Genomic DNA, 20,532 nt, shown 5'->3' with positions numbered 1-20,532 from the left:
GCCATGGTCCTCTGTCTTGTAGTAGTACCTGAGCACTGCCCAGAGCTCTGGGGCAACAGATGTGGCATTAGCATGTGGCACATGACTGTGCTGAAAGCCCAATTTAGACATAGTGCCTTTTAATCCAGTGTAGGGCTATGAGGATGATGAAGGGACTGGAACACTTGCCTTATGAGGAAAGGCTGAGACACCTGGGGCTTTTCAGTCTAGAGAGGAGAAGACTGAGGGGGATCTAATTAATGTCTATAATAAACACATGAGGGCTGGGGGTCAACAAGGCAGGGACAACCTCTTGTCACTTGTGCCCTGTGATAGGAGGGGCAATGGATTCAAACTTGAGCACAGGAAGTTCCATCTCAATACGAGGAAGAACTTCTTTCCTGTGAGGGTGACAGAACCCTGGGACAGGCTGCCCGGAGAGGTTGTGGAGTCTCCTTCTCTGGAGACTTTCAAGACCTGTCTCGATGCCTTTCTGAGTGATCTGCCCTAGTTTTGGTCCTGCTCTAGCCGGGGGCTTGGACTCAATGATCTTTGGAGGTCCCTTCCAACCCCTGACCTTCTGTGATTCTGTGATTCTTTCTGTGATTCTGTTATTCTTTCTGTGATTCTGTGATTGATTCTGGGAGACTAGTGCCCACAGGCGCTCCCAAGGCTGTGTGTGCCGCCCAGTGCATCAGCCAGATGTCTCATCTCCTCTTTCTCTGCTCCTGAGACTTCCCCAGACTTGTTGTCTTGCACCAGTGTTTGTTGAGTCTTGCAATACTGCTGTGGCTCATGTGCAACACCCTGTGTTTCAGCTGCTGCCCCACCATGTGCGAGGCCGGCCTGATCACGCCGGAGCCCTCCGGCCCCGTGCAGTACTACGCTGAGTCCTCCGACACCTACTACCATGTGGACCGTTGGCAGAGGCTGCGCACAGCTGTCAGGAAGCTGGAGTTCTGGGAAAACTTCAATGCTGAGCTGATAGGCAGTGGCTTCTTCTCCAAGGTCTACAAGGTAAACTGACCTGGAGGCAGCCCATGGCCTCCGAGAGAGCAGCAGAGGCTGAGGCTGTGTAGATAGTTCTGCTACTGATAGACCTGTCCCTGTGCGCATTTCTTTGTCTTCATCCTTCCTAGGTCACTCTGGCAGGTTGGATGGGGTGAGAGAGGAAGGGACCCCACCTCAGTGAAGCCAGCATGTTGCCTTTGATGCACATCTCCCCTTCTATAGTAAAAAAGGAGATGAGAGGACTCAGTCAATCCATGTTCATGGATACTGTCATCCAGCCATGCAGCAGGCATGCCAGGGACCTGAACTGGGTGTCCGACGAGATTAGGGGATATTTATCCTCTGTGCAGGCTTTGTTGTCAACGTTGTAGCAGAATATATAGAGAAAAAGAATGTAAAATGAAGCTGTGTTTCCCAGAATTCCTGCTGCCCACACCTGTGGAGACACTAGTGCTGTCACCCCTCCTGGCTGCTGCCCTGTATTAAGGGTGATGCTGGGGAAGGACAGAGGACTTGGGGCAGGGTCAGGTTGAGACAGCCTGCTGGTCTGTCCACTTCTGCCTCTGCTGCCTTCATGTCAGGAGACCCACGGCTCCCTGCAAGCCAGAGCATGATGTAGATGGTGATGTCACCAAAGCAAAACTGCTTTTCTCACAGGGGCTGTTTCAAGACTTTCTGCACCAAGCTCTGCTGGTGGGAGGTTTAACTCTCTCTGAGCAAGCACAGGATCCAGGGAGCTGCCAGCTCTGCTGCCCCTCCAGTGCTGTTCCTCAACCCAGGAATGCCACTGCTTATGTGGGGGGTGTGGGTGGGACCTGGGGGTGAACGGTGAAGTGAAGGGAGGTGTTTCATGCTAGGAAGTGGGACTCAGCCTTCAACTCTGAGAGCAGATGCCATGTTGCTTTGCAGTGTGGCCAGGTTTGCCATCTTGTCTTTCCTCCCAGCAGCCCTCTAGAATGTGGCTGCTGGCACTGGTTGTTGGGTTGTGACACAGACCCAGTGGGAACAACTTGGGTCTGACCATTGCCTTCAGATCTTTAGAACTTGACTGGCCCCATGATAAACATCATGATTGCCTATTTCTTCTGGGCCAGCATAAGACGATTCTGCCAGAGGAGTACTCTGACACATCCTGGGTAAGATCTCTGGCTGGTGCAAGCACGTGTCCAGTTGAATGGAGCCAGGCTGGCAGGATCTGGCCATGGAACTGCAGAAAACACGTAAGTCAGATGGAAGCACATTGCTTCCTGAGTACTCTGCCTCCTCCTATGCTGCACCTGACCTTGGTGCTGTGATAAAGCCTTTGGGTGAATGTCAGGTCCAGGGACAGTGCACTAAAGCTGATTCCGGGGAATAATTTCCCTGAGATTCCAGGGGAATCTCCAGCCAAAGGTCTATGGCAGCTCTTTGCAGACTTGGGCAATACATGACAAATACCCCTCCCCACCACAGCCTCCCTCTAGGAATTGCTTTCCCCACCTACACATTGTGCTTTGGCTGCTTCTCTTTCCTCTATCTAGCAGATTTTTGTAGTAACAGTTGCTGTTTTCTTCGTGCATGACATTTTCCTCCAGCCCTGGCAGTGAATGAAATTCTGGCAGTAGGCAGGCTGGAGACACGGATCTTAAATGAAAAAGAAATAACTTTTTGAAGTAGAAGCAGAAAAAGAAATGTAAAAAATCAACAAAACAAGTTTGAATTAAATGCTATGGGTCAAATAGTCAGAAGACAGCAGAGAAGGGCTTGGGACAAGGACAGTCCTCTGTGGGGACTTGACATTTGTCTGGGAACTTGAACGTGTCTGTAACCAACTGCTCTGATGACTCGTGGTTGTCTTGGATCAGCAGGTCCCCTGTGGACTTGTAGCCCTGGACAGCAGCACTCCTGCTGCGAAGCATCACTGGCGATGCTCCTCTGAAGCTCTGACAACAGATGCTGTCTTCCAAAGTGCTCCCACAGCAAGGACACGGACACCCCAAAGTGTTCATGCTAGCCTGGGCTGGCTGCCTGCTGCTTTTGCCATCCTTTGTCTGTCAAGCCCGTTCTCAGGACTTGTTATATGTGGGTTGGCTGAGGAAGGAGGATTCACTTTGTTCTACTTGGTGACTCAGACTCAAGAGGTTGGGGCACAGCCTTCTGCTCCGTGGGTTATGTATTGCACAGCCTGGGCACAAGCTACTTTCCCTCTTTCTCTGCCTTAGTTTTCTGGTGGGCAATAAGCAGCTATTTAAGTATGAGTTTCTCTCAGACAAAGCATAAAGCTTCTTTCATTGGCAGCATCATAGAGGTCTGAGGTGAGAAATGCACTGTCACATCTTTTTTCTGAGGCTGTTTTAAGGCATTGCTCAAAGGGAGCCTCTGAGCAACCTCTTTGTCTCTTGGCCCTCAAAAAGCTTCATACATGTTAGGAAATTCAGTGCATTTCCCAGTGCCAGATTTTCACTTATAGTTCTTCACTCAAGGCTGACACCTGATCTTTACCCTTCATCACTTGTTAGCATGAAATGAGAATACCTTTGGAGGCCTTTCTGCACTTTCCTGGTTCTGACACTTTCAGCACAAAACTGGACACTTTGCATGATTCAGAGGGGACTAAGGGCTACTCCAGGTTGGCTAGAGCAAAGTCTTAGGGCGTGTTGTCTTGGAAGAGGCTTTCTGAGCCTGTTACCTTTGCCCGTCTCTGCCACTACTTTTTTTGGGGTGTGGGTCTACCCTTTCTCTTCAGTCATTTCTTTTCCAGATGAGGCTGGGTTTGCATTGCCCTGTGGACAAGAACCCCTTGAGTGCTCACCAGCTCCACCAGCCCAGGCTGGGAGGGAGGGGGGGAAGGAAGGAGATGTGGGGCAGGCTGTGGCTGAGAAGGGGCATTGCAGGCAGGGCATTGGAGGGGAGAAGGCCAGCTCTGTGGTAACCCAGTGGGCTGAGGAACTTCTCCAGTTCAAGGAGCACACAAATTTGGGCAGGGAAATAGTGTTGTGTTGGAACAGGAGGGACCCAGTTGTCCCCAGCCACCGAGGCAAGCATCACTGGAGGGGAGCTTGTGTGGAAGGGGCAGCACCTTGCACTTGTGCAAACAACTGTGCAAAGCTCTGGGCAGCAGGGAAATGAGATCCAGGCCTTTGGTTGGGAAGGGATGCTGTGGTCCAGAGGGGGTGGCAGACCTCTGGAAGGTAAGATATGTCCTACTCCAACCTTGGCTCCAGGTGACCCAGACTGCTGCTTGTAAAGTGATGGTGGTGAAGATCTACAAGAATGATGTGGACCAAGAGGTGATTGTGCGTGAGATCAGCCTGTTGCAGAAGCTGTCCCACCCCAACATCGTCAGGTGGGCACATCCTCCAGCTATGAGCAGTGGGTGCTGGCAGGGGCTGGAGTTGGCTTGGTGCCTCTAAGGCAGTTCTGCAGTGAAGGATTGAACTGAACCTTGATGGCTTCTTTTTTGTGTGTGTTCTTCTGCTTAGGTACCTTGGGATATGTGTGAAGGATGACAAGCTCTACCCTATTCTGGAGGTAAAGGTTCTTGCTTCTGAGTGTGCTGTGGGCAACACCCTGCAGTTCTTCAGCAGGGAAGATGTCAGATGTCCTGGAGCACCTATTTACACCTCTACAACTCTTGCATCTGTGAATGGCTCTGGAGTAGCCAGATTGCCTCAGAGGGGCTTCTGGTCCTTTCTGCCTCACAGGTGGTCACAGCTGGAGTGGGGCACAGTCACTGCACGACAGCCAAAAGTGTTTCAGGTTGGCCTGGTACCCCCAGAGTGGGCCAGCTTGGGAGAAGTGTAACTGGGGACAGAGGGCAGGAATAGGAAGTAAAGGAGATGAAGAGTGGCAGGACTTCCAGGTGACTCTGAAGGGTTGTGTGGTCTGATGGAAAAGCCTGGGCTGGTACCAGGGAGGAGGTCTCACCTTGTTCCTACACTGTTGTTGGCAGAAGGTGTTGACTGAGCTGCTGCCAGGCTTTTTGCCTCCAACCCACTGCCTGTGAGCGAGGATGTGGGTGGGGTTACACAGCCATGGGGCAGCGCCCAGAGGCCAGCAGCGATATGCTGTGGAAGGAGGGGTGTTTGCACTGTACCACATGCAGGGGCCTCTGTGTGCGGTGGCATTTCCAATCCACATCCCACAGGAGGGGCTCCTGGCTCAGCACCCAGGAAGCTCCAGGGGAGCCTGTGCCTGGCTGCACAACCACTCGCTTCTTGTTTGTGTTCACAGTATGTGAATGGGGGTTGCCTGGAGGAGCTCCTGGCCAGCAAAGACATTGCTTTGACATGGAAGGAAAAGGTGGACCTAGCTTCTGACATCACAAGAGGCATGATCTACCTGCACTCCAAAAACATCTACCACCGAGATCTCAACTCCAAGGTATGCAGCTGGAAAGGGGATAACACCTCTGGACTGATGAAGGGACTGATGAAGGGACTGTGTTCAGGGACCCTGCAGGGACCCCTAGGGCTGTAACTAGGGGGTTTCTGTTGGCCCCCTACTCTCTGCTAATCCTTCTTTGGGCAAGGAGAGTTTCTTGACAGAGCCTGTCATTACATCACAGTCATCACCTGCCAAGCAGGAGACCCAGATGGAGATAAAAATATATGATTGTTCCTAGAGCTGTTGCTGTCAGAAAAGAAGCCAGATGGAAATGTCTGCAGAATTGCACATGGGTTTCTTTGCCAATGGTTGCAGAAGAAGCTCTGCTAGATTTAGATTTTCTTTCCTGCTTACAGCAAGGAGGAAGCTGTTGCTAGAAGGAGCTGGTGGTGGGCCCTGGGAGCCAGTGCCAGGATCCCTCTAGGTGTGCAGACACCAGAAGAGCTCAGGAGATCATAGAATCATGGAACTATTAAGTGGAAAAAACCCTTGGGATCACCGAGTCCAACCATCATCCCTGCTCTCCAAAGTTGTCCCCTAAACCATATCCACCAACACCACATCCAAACAGCCTTAAACACATCCAGGGATGGTGACTCCACCACCTCCCTGGGCAGCCTATTCCAGTGTCTGACCACTCTTTCTGTGAAAAAATTGTTCCTAATGTCCAGTCTAAACCTGCCCTGTTGCAGCTTGAAGCCCTTCCCTCTTGTTCTGTCACTAATTACCTGTGAGAAGAGACCAGCACCAACCTCTCTACAATGACCTTGCAGGTAGTTGTAGAGACTGATGAGGTCTCCCCTCAGCCTCCTCTTCCTCAGACTAAACATTCCTAGCTCCTTCAAGTGTTCTTCATCAGATTTATTCTCTAGGCCCTTCCCCAGCTTCGTTACCCTCCTCTGTCCTCGCTCCAGCACCTCGATATCTCTCTTGAATTGAGGTGCCCAAAACTGGATACAATACTCCAGGTGTGGCCTCACCAGTGCTGAGGACGGGGGGACAATCACCTCTCTACTTGTGCTGGTCACACCATTTCTAATACAAGGCAGGATGCCATTGGCTTTCTTGGCCACCTGGGCACACTGCTGGCTCATGTTCAGCTGCTTGTCAGTGAGAACCCCTAGGTCCTTTTCTGCCAGACACTTTCCAGCCACACTTCCCCAAGCTTTGAGCATTGCCTGGGGTTGTTGTGGCCCAAGTGTAGGACCAGGCACTTGGCCTTGTTGAAGCCCAGACCATTAATATTAACCCAATGATCCAATCTATCCAAGTCTCTCTGCAGAGCCTCCCTATCCTCATGCAGATCAACACTCCTGCCTAGCTCAGTGTCATCTGCAAACTCACTGATGACACACTCTATGTCCTTCTCAAGATCATCCATAAAGATGTTAAACAGAAACGGTCCCAACACTGAGCCCTGAGGACACCACTTGTGACCGGCCTCAGCTGAATTGGACTCCAGTGACCACCACTCTCTGGGCCCAACTGTCCAGCCAGTGCTTGGTCCAACAGATCATTTGCTCATCCAGGCCACGAGCAGCCCATTTTTTATGAGAGTTCTATGGGAAACAGTGTCAAATGGTTTTTGGAGGTCCAGATAGACAATATCCACAGCCATTCCCTCATCCATTAGTTGGGTCATCATGTCAGAGAAGGTGATCAGGTTCGTCAGGCAGGACCTGCCTTTCATAAACCCATGCTGACCGGGCCTGATCCCCTGGTTGTCCACTATATGTCTTCTAATGACACTCAAGATGATCTGCTCTGTGACCTTCCCTGGTACCGAGGTCAGACTGACAGGTTTATAGTTTCCCAGATCCTTTCTGCCTTTCTTATAGATGGGTGTTACATTTGCCACCCTCCAGTCCTTTGGGACCTGCCCAGTTAGCCAGGACTTGAGGTAAGTAATAGAAAGTGGCTTGGTGATCCCATCTGCCAACTCTTTCAGCACTCTTGGATGTAACCCATCCTGTCCCATGGACTTGTGTGCGTCTAAGTGGTGTCGTAGGTCTCTGACCACTTCCTCTTTCATTGTGATGAGCTCGTTCTGCATCCCCTCCCTGTCTCCTATCTCATGTGGCTGGGTACCCATGGAACAGCTAGTTCCACTGCTAAAGGCTGAGGCAAAGCAGGTGTTGAGCACCTCAGCCTTTTCCTCATCCTTTGTTGCTAAGATTCCCTCTGCATCCAATAAAGGATGGAGATTTTCCCTAATCCTCCTTTTGCTGTTAGTGAACTTACAGAAACATTTTTTATTATCCCTAAGAGCTGTAGCTAGTTTGAGCTGTAGCTAGTTTGAGCTCTAGCTGTGCTTTGGCTCTCTTAATTTTCACCCTGCATAGGTTCACTTCACCTTTATAGACTTCATGAGTGACCTGTCCCCTCTTCCAAAGGTTGTAGACTCTCTTTGTTCTTAAGGTCCAGGCAAAGTCCCTATTTAGCCAGGCTGGTCTCCTACCCCGCTTCCTGGTTTTTGGGCACACGGGGACAGCCTGCTTCTGTGCCTTTAAGACTTCTTTCTGGAATTATGTCCAGCCGTCCTGGACTCCTTTATCCTTCAAGACAGCCTCCCAAGGGACTTTGTCAATCAGTCTTCTGAGAAGGTCAAAGTTTGCCCTCCAGAAGTCTAAGGTGGCAGTTTTACTGACCCCTCTCCTTGTTTCTCCAAGGATCAAAAACTCAATCATCTCATGATCACTATGCCCTAGATGGCCTCCAACCTTTACTTCTCCCACAAGATCTTCCCTGTTGACAAGAAGCAGGTCCAGGAGGGCACCTTCCCTGGTCGGCTCACTTACCAGCTGTGTGAGAAAGTTACCTTCCACACAGTTCCCTCTCTGCTGTGTTGTATTCCCAGCATATGTCTGGGAGGTTAAAGTCCCCCATAAGAACAAAAGCAAGTGACTGGGAGATTTCTCCCAACTGCTTATAGAAAGCTTCATCCACCTCACTGCTTTGATGGGGAGGTCTATAGCAGACTCCCACAGCAATATCAGCTTTATTGGCCCTTAACCTAATCCAAACACTGTCAATCTCATCATGACTACACTTGATTTCCAAGCTCTCATAGCATTCTGTAACATACAGGGCCACTCCACCCCCTCTCCTTCCCTTTCTGTCCCTCCTGAAGAGCTTGTAGCCATCAATTGTGGCACTCCAGTCGTGATGCATCCCACCATGTTTCTGTGACAGCCACTATGTCATAGTTTTCCTGGTGTTTCATGGCTTCAAGCTCCCTTTTTGTTGCTCATCCTGGGTGCATTGATATAGATGCACTTCAGATGAGCTAATGATTCCAACACCTTTTTTTCCACTGTGGGCTCCATTTCCTACCCGACCCTGCTCAGGTGCTTCCATGATTTCTAAACATCTATCCTTTCTCTCAAATGAAACAACAGAGTGAGAATCCTCCCTAGTCCACCATCCTTCAAGCCCTGGCATGTTTCTCTTGGACTTGTCCCTAACAGGCCCAGTTATCTCCCCTTCCCCCTTCATACCTAGTTTAAAGCCCTGTCAATGAGCCCCGATGACTCCTGCCCCAAAAGCCTTTTGCCCCTCTGGGACAAGTGCATCCCACCTGCCACCAGTAGGCCAGGTGTCTCATATAGCAGCCCATGATTGAAAAACCCAAAGCCCTGTCTATGGCACCAGTCCTGTAGCCATGGATTGATCTGCAGACTCCTCCTGTTTATCTCTTCATTCTTTCTTGCAGCAGGTATGGAGGCAAACACTACTTGCGCTCCAGACCCCCTAACCAGCCATCGCAGGGCCCTGAAGTCTCTCTTTGTTGCCCTTGGACTCCTTGTAACAATTTCATGACTGCCAACCTGAAAAACCAGCAGTGGGTAGTAGTCAGAGGGCTGCACCAGATCAGAGAGATTCCTTCTAACATCTCTAATCCGAGCCCCAGGGAGGCAGCAGACTTCCCTGTGGGATTGGTCTGGTCGACAAATAGGCCCTTCTGTTCCCCTCAGAAGGGAGTCACCCACCACGGTTACTCTTCTTTTCTTCTTAGTTGAAGAAGTTCTAAGGCGTGGGGTGAGTGACAAGCCCTAGGTGACTCACTAGACAAATCTACCTCTCCATCTTAATTTTCCTGGCCCTGAAGTTTCAAAAACTTCATACCTATTTTTCAAGGGCAACTGGGAGGATGGGAGGGCTATGAGGGTTTTCACTTGCCTCTCCGAGGAGGGACCTCCCTCCATTCCTCCCTTACCCGTGAATTCCCTCCTTCTGTCTGATAATAGGAGGGGATCCATCACTTGTTCAAGAACTTCTTTCTTCTGCCCTTGCCTCAGGGTGTGGCTCCACCAATCTATTTCACTTTCGCATTCTCTGATGCTTCTCAACCTTTCTACCTCCTCCTTCAGTTCAACCACCTGCCTGAGCAGATCACTTATTTGCTCACACCGCACACATGCGGTGCCACCGGCTCCCCCGGCACCAGCGCCAGGCTCAGGCACTCGCTGCAGCCCCAGACCTGCACGGCCTCATGTCTGCATGAAAGCTCAGTCTGAGTTCCCACATTCTTCCTCACTGCGGCTTTTGGTTGTGTTGTGACCATGATCGTCTGTCTAGCTCAAAGAAAGCAACCGCTGTTTGCTGCTCCTCGCGTGCCCTCACGCACACCCACAGTAAATTGTTTGCACCGACCCACTCTAACCCGGCTTGGGCTGCTCCCTGTGCTGCAGCTGCTCTGAGGAGCTGCCGAGAGGCCGCTTTTTCCTTTCGCCGCGGTTCTCAGACCACCCCCGCCACGTCTTCCGGAAGCCCGGACCCGTGTCAAAACTCTCAGTAATTAAAAGGAACAGCTCTCTGCTCCGCGCTGCTGTGTGTGTCTCCTCTCTCAAGTGCAGGGAAGTTGTTCTTCATTGATCTGGAGGGCCCAGGTCACTAGCTGTAGGATGGTCATCTCCCTGGGTTTCACTCCCTGGCCACGTGCTGGTTGTGCAAAATGGCAGCTGGAGACAGGCTCTGGGTGTGATGCAAAGGCACACCATGGTCCTGGGTGCTGACCCTCTGGCTGGGAGGCTTCTTCAGTGGGTGCTCATGCTGCTTCGTGTGCACAGGAACAGCCCTGGGCTTTGCCATCCCCAGGTTTGACCATAGGGACAGGCTTTATGTGGCTCTTCCTCTGCCACTGGTATAGCTGTAGGAACATGGTGGAGCAGTGTTTTGAGCAAAACTGTCCAAACCTTAGGTGAATCTGCAGTGTGTCCATGGGAAATGTGAGCTGAGGGGTTGGCCACCAGCATGAACCATATCTGTGCCAGCTGGTTCCAGAGGCTGGCTTGGTGATTCATGGAAACGGAGCCTAGAGGTTCTTGCAGTTGATGCAGGTGGTGGTGCATCTCTTACAAGCCATTTTCGTTGGTGGTCTGTGAGCTTTTTAAGAGAAACTTGAAATATTCAAGACAACAGCCCAGGAATGAGACTCACCTTTGCATTCTCAGGCTGTTTACTTGGCTTGGGACTAACCATGAAATCACAAACACCAGACAAGGACAAATCAAAGCCCAACTCACTCTGACCACAGGTTTCTTGGCCAGTTTGCTCTGAAGTCAGGTGAGCTCAGAAGCTTTCCAGATCTGCTTGTGGGAAGTCAGTGAGTGCTGGAGGTTCCTGCCTGCCCCTTCAGACTCACTGCAGTGGTTCAACCCTAAAAGAGTTTTATCCTTCCTCAGGGAAACCTGCAGTGATGATGGCGGAAGGTATGGGAGAGGAGCATGTACACGCTCACTGGAAACCTAGTTGTTACTGAGAGGCATCTGGAGAAGATCCCTGTCATTTCTGCTGTGTCCCTGGGAGCAGATGCCAAGGAGGAAATCTTGAGGACCTGAATAGGCTGAAACCTCTGGGATTTTGAGAAACCTTAGGATAGTTTTATAGGAACTATTCCAGAAAGCCACATGATGGATGTGCAGCCATTGGCAGTGAGAAGGGTGGCGGCAGTGTCCTGCCTACCTTTGGGTGAACAGTGAGCAGATGTTGAGGTCCCTGTCAGTATGTGGATCATCTTGTCCACTGACAGTTTCCTCAAAGGACTTTCTTTTCCTTGCTTCAGATGTGTTCAGTCCCTCCCTAATCTGCCTGTACAGTCTGCGTGTGCTACCAGGCTGCAGGTCTCTGGCAAGGGGTGCCTGTGCCAGCATGGTGGGGCTGGGGGCTCGTGTGGTGCTGCTCAGTGAGGTGTCCAGACCCTTCCTCACTGGGTGTTATCCTCACGGGCTCCTTTCAGAACTGCCTCATCCGGGTGACGCCGCGGGGCCGCGAGGCACTGGTCACCGACTTTGGGCTGGCCAGGGAGGTGGTGGAGCTGCCTGTGAAGGATGTGGAGAGGAAGCTTTCTCTGGTGGGCTCAGCTTTCTGGATGGCTCCTGAGATGCTGCGGGGAGAGCCCTATGACTGGAAGGTATGGCACTGCTTCCCAGCTCCTTGTTCATCCTCAGAGCTCCTGAGTGAGAATGGACGATGTGTCCTCTGCTTGTGGAGGACATGTCCCAACAGCAGAAAAGTGCTTCCCTCCTTCCCTGGGAAACATTGCCCTTCTACCTGGACCTTTGCTCAGAAGGGCTTTGCTTATCAGCTTGGAAGTTCCTTATATGGCCTTGCTAAGTCAACTTTCAGGGAAATGGGTTGCTGCCATGGACATACAGTGACGCCTCTCTGAGGAAGATGCTGATGCCCAATGAGCCTGTTGCAGGATCTGTGAGGGGTGCCAGAGCTGTGGTAGAAGAACCAAACACATTGAACAAGAGCACAAGGCCAAGCTTTCCAAAGATGAGGCTGAACTCCAAGTGGGGCTGTAGTGTTCCTGGATAGCTTCAGAAGCCCAGAAATTTAGGGGTTTGCTGCTTCCATCTCCAATGGGCTTTTTTGATGGGCTTATGAGTAACTAATGGAGGGATCTTATCGTTGCTGTTCTCCTTTCTCCTGCTTTGCTCTGTGCATGCCCTGTCCCAACTCTTGCTCTCCCAACCCTCCTGTAGGTGGATGTATTTTCCTTTGGCATTCTCCTCTGTGAAATCCTGGGCAGGATCCCAGCTGACCCCGAAGTGCTTCCTAGGACTCAGGTAACAATTTCTGCAGCAAATTTAATTGTGTTTTCTCCCTGGTACCAGATTGTGGCTTCTCTCTGGACCTGTGCACTCATGTATGTGTTCACACACAGTTTTTCCATGAGAAGAATTCAGTGGATCTGTAGTTTTGAAACTTCTTTTATGCCAGCAATTTGAGATAAAGTACTTCTGTTTAAAGACCTTAATTCCAAATACTTAATTTTGCTTGGACATTTCAGCTTCTTCATGGAAGTGGCAGGTTCAGCACAACTCTTATCACAAATCTTTGTTTTCAAATATGTTGCAGTTAGTAGACAGGTTGTGGAATTGGGGGCTTCCCTAAGAACATGGCCTCTTTTGTTTCAACATTTGTAACATTTTCCTTCCACAAAGTGGGAAGGGAAAGTTTATCCTGGACAGAGATGAAAAATCCAGAAGGAAAACAAACTGCTGCTTTCCAAGGAGCAGTGCAGAGAACCTTCAGTGACCAGAAATTATTCCATGTTTCTGTGATACTGAACAGGAACTAATGCCCCAATTGTGTTCACAAAGTGAAGGAGAATTGTGTGTCAGAGACTCTGAAGTCTGGAGGGACAAAGATTTAGTTATGGGACAGCATGCTGGACACTCTCAACTCTCAGTTACTGTTGGGAGACCAGATTATCTGCAGTTCTTTGCCTTGGAAGCCACTGCTCACCACCTGGTGCTGGTTCCTCTACTGGTTTCTGCTTTTGTGGCTCTTGTTGCCTGGGTCTGAACTTCTCCAGGAGGGCACACGCTTCCAAGAGGTACAGAGCAAGCAGAGGGATGCTCTGTTCATGATTTAACATCTGTGCAGTCCTGCCAGGGCTGATGTTGCCCAGAGCCACCAGTAAAATACCCTAAAAGCTTTAAACCATGAGCATTTTGTGCTTCAACACCTTGAGAAGGATGAAGAGTTTTTAAAGGACTTCATAGTTGAAGCCTCTATGTACTCTTTCCGCTTCCTTACAGGATTATGGTTTGGATGTTACTGCCTTCCAGGGGATGATCAGTGAATGCCCCAGGCAGGTGATGGACCTCACTGCTAGCTGCTGCCGGGTGAGATTCTTGCTGGGTTTTTTTGTTTTTTTTTTTCTTTGTTTATTTTTTAGTTGTATCCCACTTGCATGACAGTGACCAAAATTGTTGTGAACCCTGTAGAGCTTGAAGCTGCTGCTCTCAGTGCTAGCACACGGGGCTCTGCCACTTCTTCTGTGGAGTAATGAGATTTTCCTGGGCCAGTATCACAGAATTGCTAGAGTTGGAAGGGACCTTTGGAGATCGTCTAGTCTAACTATCCCACTGTAGTAGGACAACCTAGAGCCCTTTACGCAGGACTGCATCCATGTGGGTTTTGAATATCTCCAGAGATGGAGACTTCACAACCTCCCTCGGCAGCCTGTTCCAGTGTCTTGTCACTCTCATTGTAAAGAAGTTTTTTCTTATGTTTAAATGGTACTTCCTTGGTTCCAGCTTGTACCCGTTGCCCCTTGTTCTGACACTGGCAACTACTGAGAAGAGCTTGTCTCCATCTTCCTTTCACCCACCCTTTAGATACTTGTATACATTGATAAGTCTCCCCTCAGCCGCCTCATCTCCAGACTAAAGACTCCCAGCTCTCTCAGCCTTTCCACATAAGAGAGATGCTCCAGTTCCCCAGTCATCATTATCACTCTCCTCTGGACTCTCTCCAGTAGCTCCCTGTTTCTCTTGAACTGGGGAGCTCAGAATTGGATGCAGTATTCCAGATGTGATCTCACTGGGGCAGAGTAGAGTGGGAGAATGACCTCCCTTGACCTACTGGCCACACTCTTCTTTATGCAACCCAGAATTCCATTGGCCTTCTTGGCAGCAAGGGCACATTGCTGGCTCGTGGATCGTTTACTGCCTATCAGGACTTCAAGATCCTTCTCCTCAGAACTGCTTTCCAGCAGGTGCACCCCTAACCTATATTGGTGCTTGGGGTTCTTCCTTCCCAGGTGCAGGACCCTACACTTGCTCTTATTGAACCTCATGAGGTTCTTCTCTGCCAAAGTAGTATGCTTTCCTTCACCGTGCATTTTTGCTGTAGGAGAAGTATTTAGTTGGTGTATTACATCCCAAAATATCCCAGGGCTCTGCCTGTTCCCTTGCATGTCAACCCCAGTATGAGAAGCAGGTTGGTGATGATGCCCAGTCCCTTCCTGAGCCAGGCTGCAGGCAGAGGCACCCAGCTGGCCCACTCTGGAGAGCTCTGACTTGCTGTCACCAGCTCTGGCCTTACAGATATGATCAGACCATGGTTCTCCAACCGTTCTTGCTTTAGCATAGAAGGTAATGGTGACAGCTGGGGGCCTCCCAGCTCTGCCCAAAGCCACAGGAGGCAAAGCAGAGAGAAAGGGAAGACTCATGCAAACTGCATGAAGTTAAACAAGGCCAAGTCCAAGGTTCTGTACATGAGTTGGGGCAATCCCAAGCACAAATACAGATTGGTTGGAGAATGGATTGAGAACAGCCTTGAAGAGAAGGACTTGGGAATGATGCTGGATGAGAAGCTGAACTTGAGCTGGCAATGTGCAATTGCAGCCCAGAAAGCCAATGGTGTCCTCGCCTGCATCAAGTGAAGCGTGGCCTAGGTTGAAGGAGGGGATTTTTTCCCCCTACTCTGCTCTCATGAAACCCCACGTAGTGCACTGTGTCCAGTTCTGGAGCCCACAACATAAGAAGGACGTGGAGCTCCTGGAGAGAGTCCAGAGGAGGCCATGGAGATGATCAGAGAGCTGGAGCAGCTCTGCTCTGGAGACAGGCTGGGAGAGTTGGGGTGTTCAGCCTGGAGAAGAGAAGGCTCCAGGGAGACCTTAGAGCACCTTCCAGTGCCTGAAGGGGCTCCAGGAAAGCTGGGGAGGGACTTTGGACAAGGGCAGGGAGTGAGAGGACAAGGGGGAATGGATTAAAGCTGGAAGAGGGAAGGTTTAGATTAGACATTAGGAGGATATTCTTCAGTGTGAGGGTGGAACAGGTTGCCTAGAGAAGTTGTGGCTGCCCCATCCCTGGAAGTATTTAAGAGCAAGTTGTATGGGGCTTGGAGCAACCTGGGATAGTGGGGAGAGTCCCTGTCCATGCAGGGTGGTTGGATTTAGATGATCTTTAAGGTCCTTTCCAACCCAAACTACTCTGTGATTTTGTGATTCGAGTTAATCTCTGAAAGGAAGGGAAAAACAAAGACAGCAATCAGGCAGAGAATGGAGAAGCTAGGTGTTCATAATGCACCTAATTGCTAGGAGGGGAAAGCAGCAAATGCAGGTAAATCCTTGCAAGGAGCCAAGGACATGTGAATAACTCCTGAATCACTGCAATGATTCACAGCAGCAGCTGACTTAGAGTTCTGTGTGTTCAGATCTTTCACCTCCCACGAGCAGCGTCCTTAATACAGCTTGGGTGCAGTGATGGGCTTCTGCCAGGATTGGCCCTTGGGCTGTTCTCTGTTGTGTGCCATGTTCCAGGGTGGGGAGGTTTCTGTTTCTGGAGCTGCTCCCGCTGCTGGCTCTGTGAGGTCAGGCAGCTCAGGATGGTGGAATAGAAGGTGGGATGGGGGTGTCCAGACCATGTCCCTCCCCTTGTGTACACCCCAGCGGCACTGGGGGTCATAGCCTCCTGAGGATGAGCTGCATCAAGGAGACAAGACAGTTAGATCCTGACTGTTGTGACGAAGCTCAGGGAATGACCCATCTCCCTTGTGACAGCTGTCTGCAGCCATTCCTGCACAGCACTGGTCACTGCACCCTTAGGGTGGACTTTGGGATGAGCTGTTCCCACACCCTGTCCCACTTAGGGAATTTCAGGCTGGTTTTCAGCATCTTGCTGCCCCTAAACTGGGGGATGTGTCCTGTGGCTGTTTGCAACAGCCCAGGCCCAGGTGACCAGTTGATGGGTGATGCCAGAAGGCTCCACAGGCAGGTGTGTGACCCTTACCAGTGGTGGGTGGAGGCCATCACCTGGCCTTGCAGCACCGAGCAGAGCTGATGCGGAGCAACCACCTCCTGGCTGGGGTGTCCTCTTCAGTTTTCACTTCTCGTTCCAGGTGGAAGCATTTAAGAGGCCATCTTTCTCTGAAATCCTGGATGAGCTGGAGGATGCTGCTGAGAACCTGGAGCCTAAGAGGGACAATCAGCTTTCCAGCTGAGCTGCCTGCCTCCTGTCTTGCTCAGCAGAGGATTGTCCAAAAGTGTAAATGAACTGTCCAGAGGTCAGGAGTGAGGAAGGAAGGTGGGGAAGGGAAGAGCCAAGTGATGCACTGATGTTTATTTAATCATAGTCTTGGTCTCTAATTTCTTGGATGGAAAACATGGTTAAAAATGCAGAAGGGACTTACCAAGGGTTTATTTTTCCTAGCTAAGGTTTTTAAGTGATGTAATTCAGACACCAGACAGCCTTTGTCTGTTTGCTTGTTGAAAGCAAAAGATCCTGGAGGGACATGAATTCCCTTGAGGATACTTCCTAAATCCCTGAGAAAAACATCCTCTTCTGCTTCCCCCTGCCCCCTGACACAGGGACTTCCCCTTCTCTATCCCCATGGCCTCAGGGAATCCCTCTCAGGGGGTTGAGGTCTGTGTGATGTGAAGGAGAAGGGGCTCTGGGGTGCTTTGGTGGGCGTCAGCGTTGCCTTACAATTCAAGGCCTTACAGCAGCAGTCTAGCAGCCATGTGGGACCAGGGATGCTTAGAGAGGTCTCCTGGCATCCTGCTTGGGGGCACCCAGGTGTGGGGGCATCTGGTAAGGCTTGGGGAGTCAGCCAGGGTCACCCCCAGGTGCCAGCCGGTGCCAGGTGGGGCAATGGGCTAGGTGTGCCTTATTGAGAGATGAACTAGTAACTAATATCTCCCCTCAGAAAAGCTTTGTCAGATACATGTCCCAGCATCACATCAGTCTGGATTTCCCCCCACCACCCCTGTGGCTCAGGGATGGAGGGATCTGCCTCCCCCTTCTCATCCTGCTGCAGACATGGCGATGAGCACAGTGCCACCAGCCTGTGAGGCTGAAACAGGGCAGAGCTGGGTCCAGCACAATCAATTTCTCTGGCTGGCCCAGTACCCATCACATCCTCAGCTGTGTGGGACACCCTTGTGGACCCCAGGGCTCAGGCAGCCAGGAGAGGACTTAGTATAACACGTACCTCTTAGGGCCAGATGAGGGTACTGGGGCTGTGGACCCAAACCAGAGGTGGAAAGAACAATGGCTAGAAATGGTTTGGCATTGCAAATGAAGACAAAGAAGTGGACTGTCGAGTCCCTGCCCCCAGATCAGCTAATTGCTGGGCCATTCCTGTGAAGGATATGTTCTTCTGGGACCAAGATGTCTGTAGGTCTAAATAGGTCTGTGTAGTGGTGGAACTGTGGCTCTGTTCTTGTAGACTGTAAGCTCTTGGAGCAGGGATCATTCATCTGTCCACCAAAAAGTATTTGTACATTGTTTAGCCCAAGGGGCCTTTAACCTACAGCTTGAGCTGGGACCTCAGCTCAAGCTCTCAGAACTGGATTTGGTATCACATAGCCCAACATCTCTGCCGTGGGGCCTGCACAGGGAGTGTCAGTGGTGTGCTGGAACAGACCCAATGAGGAGCACAGAGCGTTTTCACCAGGGATCACAAGGAATCAGGAGCTGGCATGCAACACACTGAATGGCATCAGGGTCACCAGCTCCACGAAATCTCCAAGGGGCCTCTGCATCCTCATTCCCCAGAGATGCTGTGGTTTTGTGGGATACTGACTTATTTGCAAAAAAAACCCCTCCTGCTCTGTAAGGAGGTGCCCAGCAAATAAGTCCCAACTGGATGCTGCCAAGCAGGGAGAGCAAAGCCTTGAGAAGGAAAAGACTGAAAATAGGGGAAGCTTTTCAACGTGAAGGATGGAGAATCACCACTTTTTGACTTGTACCAGTTTGGAGACTTCAGACCACTGGAGTGAAATGGACTGGAACAATGGTGTCAGCACCTCTGTGTTCAGTGAGAGCCAGCCACCACCAGCATCACAGCAGTGTGTTGGATGAAAATCACAGGGTGAACATCTACCTGGAGATGGACCTGAGTAGCTAACTGCAACCTCCCAAGGCTTCCCAGGCTCCCTATGGCTCTTCCATAGAGGACCTGAGGATGAGAAATCCAACAGTATGTCCCAACACTCAAAGGGTGACAGCTGTACACCTCAGCTCACTCCCTGGCTAGAGGTGGTGCTTTCCCAAAGTCCTTCCCCAGCCTTCCCCATGCTGACTGGTCTGCCAGAGCCTGTTCTTCTTCTGCCCCCCTGCCCCCGCAAAAGAGTAAGCTGAAGGAAGATCCCTCAACATACTGATTCCCTGCTGAACACCCCCTTCCCAGGACCAGCAAGGCTGGTGGTGCCCTTCCACAGGCTGGGCTGATCTTTCCTCCAGCCGTATATCTGCCTGGTCTGCAGAGCAAAAACCATGGGGCTGGGACACAGTAGAGAAGGCACGTGGAGTTGCATATACTTTGATGATGCTGTGGTATGAAGGAGGATCTGGTTTTATTTATCTGCTCAGGGGTAAGAAGCCTGCTCAAGGATTAAAGAGATCTGGGGTGGGGTGGGGGGGTTGAGAGGGCAGGATATTTTCTGCACAGAGGACAGCATTAGCAAGCACAGTCTGAGCTGTGGTGGATCAGAACTGTTTCTGGGCTTGCCATATGCCCCATCCACTCTTGTGAGGCCACACGCTGGACCTCAGGTGACTGAAGGATATCAGGTTCTTGCTAGAAGGACTTTTGGTGCCTGCTGTACCTGCAGGTGAGACAGAGACTGTCTGGAGGTACCATGTGGACTAGAAAAGCCTATGTTGGGAGTCTGCAGAGAATAGAGGTGGTCTGGGAATTTCTTGTGTGCACATTATGCACTGAGAGTTTCTCTTCACTGGTGAGAGCTGGATGGAGAGGTGAGCATGAGAAACCTGCTGAGATGCTCTCCAGGTATGGGCGGCTATGCTGGGAGCGCAGGGCCTGGCTTCCTCACACCAGTCTGACACCAAGTCCAGGTCAGTGGTCAAATTTAATCTCTCAGATTACTGGCACTGAACTGAAGCAGCTGTGAGAGTGGGTGGAGGGTCAGTGCGCTGCAGGGGGCCTCACCTTTGCTGGGCCTGACCAGGAGGTGCCTCCTCTGCCTCTTCCCTCAGGTGGCTGCTCACTCAGCAGGTGCTGACAGCTGGACCTGGCTATGCTGTGACCCATGGGCCATGTGCTCATGCATCCTCTGTAGTGTCTTTTTTGGTTTGTTTTTGTAAATGCCAATTGGGAATAAAGTCTAGTGGTTCTTTTCCACATCAGCCCCACCTGCTGTGTTTCATCGTCCTGGGTCTGCTGAGTGGTGTTGCTGAAGTGCAGTGTTTCCAAGGCAACAACCACAACTGAATAAACAGCTCTGTGCTCTATCAGCATAGCTGACATGATAAACCTGTAGTTACAAGTAATTTACCAAGGTGTTATCTATGAGAGGGTGGTATTTTGATTCCATTGTCCCCTCAAGCCCTCAGTTTGAGGCAGTTTCAACTGGTCTCTTAACTTACCACTTCAGTGAGGTGGGCACAAAGTAACAGGAGCAGCACAACCACGGTGCAAAGGGTGTTGGTGTCATCTTTTCCACACCAGACAGAATCCAATCCTTTTGGGTGCTGTGAGGAGCCCTGGACCCCTCTCCTGAGCTGGCCTTGCCACAAGGGACTCTCACCCTCCTATTCCTGCCATCACTGAGATCAGTTGGGTATCTGTATATGAGTTTATAGATCTGTTTGCCTCCTGTGTTACTCCTTTTCTCTGTGTTACAGTGAACTTATTCCAGTTTCCAATCTTTAAGTTTCTCTTTCTTACTCCCCTTTAATCTTCCCTTGGGAGGATGGATGGGGGATAATAGAAAGCAATTCTGCCCTCTGATTAGAGATTCGCCCTGACCACTAAGCAAGGACAGATGAGTTGACATATCTCCAGGACAGCTCATGCAATCAGCTCATTCTCTTCACTGGCTACTAGGTTTCCTTTTTTTTTTGGAGTGTGATTCCCTGTGTGCCATGGGCTGCAAGAGCTGCTTAGGGGTAATGCTGGGGCTCGGATGGATGC

General features: G+C 50.7%; 1 protein-coding gene across 1 annotated transcript; it reads left to right on the top strand.

Annotated features, from left to right (window-relative positions):
* The first annotated feature begins 768 nt into the window (after nt 1-768).
* Nucleotides 769-19,740, top strand: LOC127392679 (dual specificity testis-specific protein kinase 2-like). The gene is made up of 8 exons (XM_051636910.1): nt 769-996; nt 4,194-4,315; nt 4,452-4,500; nt 5,203-5,352; nt 11,594-11,767; nt 12,345-12,428; nt 13,407-13,493; nt 16,495-19,740. Exons 1-8 carry the CDS (start codon nt 775-777, stop codon nt 16,594-16,596), a joined length of 990 nt encoding a protein of 329 aa, XP_051492870.1. The 5' UTR covers nt 769-774; the 3' UTR covers nt 16,597-19,740.
* Nucleotides 19,741-20,532: the final 792 nt, after the last annotated feature.

This window comes from Apus apus, chromosome 19, assembly GCF_020740795.1.
Source record: "Apus apus isolate bApuApu2 chromosome 19, bApuApu2.pri.cur, whole genome shotgun sequence".
Classification (NCBI taxonomy): domain Eukaryota; kingdom Metazoa; phylum Chordata; class Aves; order Apodiformes; family Apodidae; genus Apus; species Apus apus.
The sequence above is the reverse complement of the archived record's forward strand: the minus strand, read 5'-3'. Positions and strand labels throughout refer to the sequence as shown.

What these genes read in the sequence shown, in the direction of transcription:
- LOC127392679 (XM_051636910.1), top strand. Translation starts at nt 775, where the DNA reads ATGTGCAACACCCTGTGTTTCAGCTGCTGCCCCACCATGTGCGAGGCC. An exon ending in AGCTCTACCCTATTCTGGAG is followed by an intron (nt 4,501 to 5,202) that starts GTAAAGGTTCTT and finishes TTGTGTTCACAG; the next exon opens with TATGTGAATGGGGGTTGCCT. An exon ending in ACCGAGATCTCAACTCCAAG is followed by an intron (nt 5,353 to 11,593) that starts GTATGCAGCTGG and finishes GGCTCCTTTCAG; the next exon opens with AACTGCCTCATCCGGGTGAC.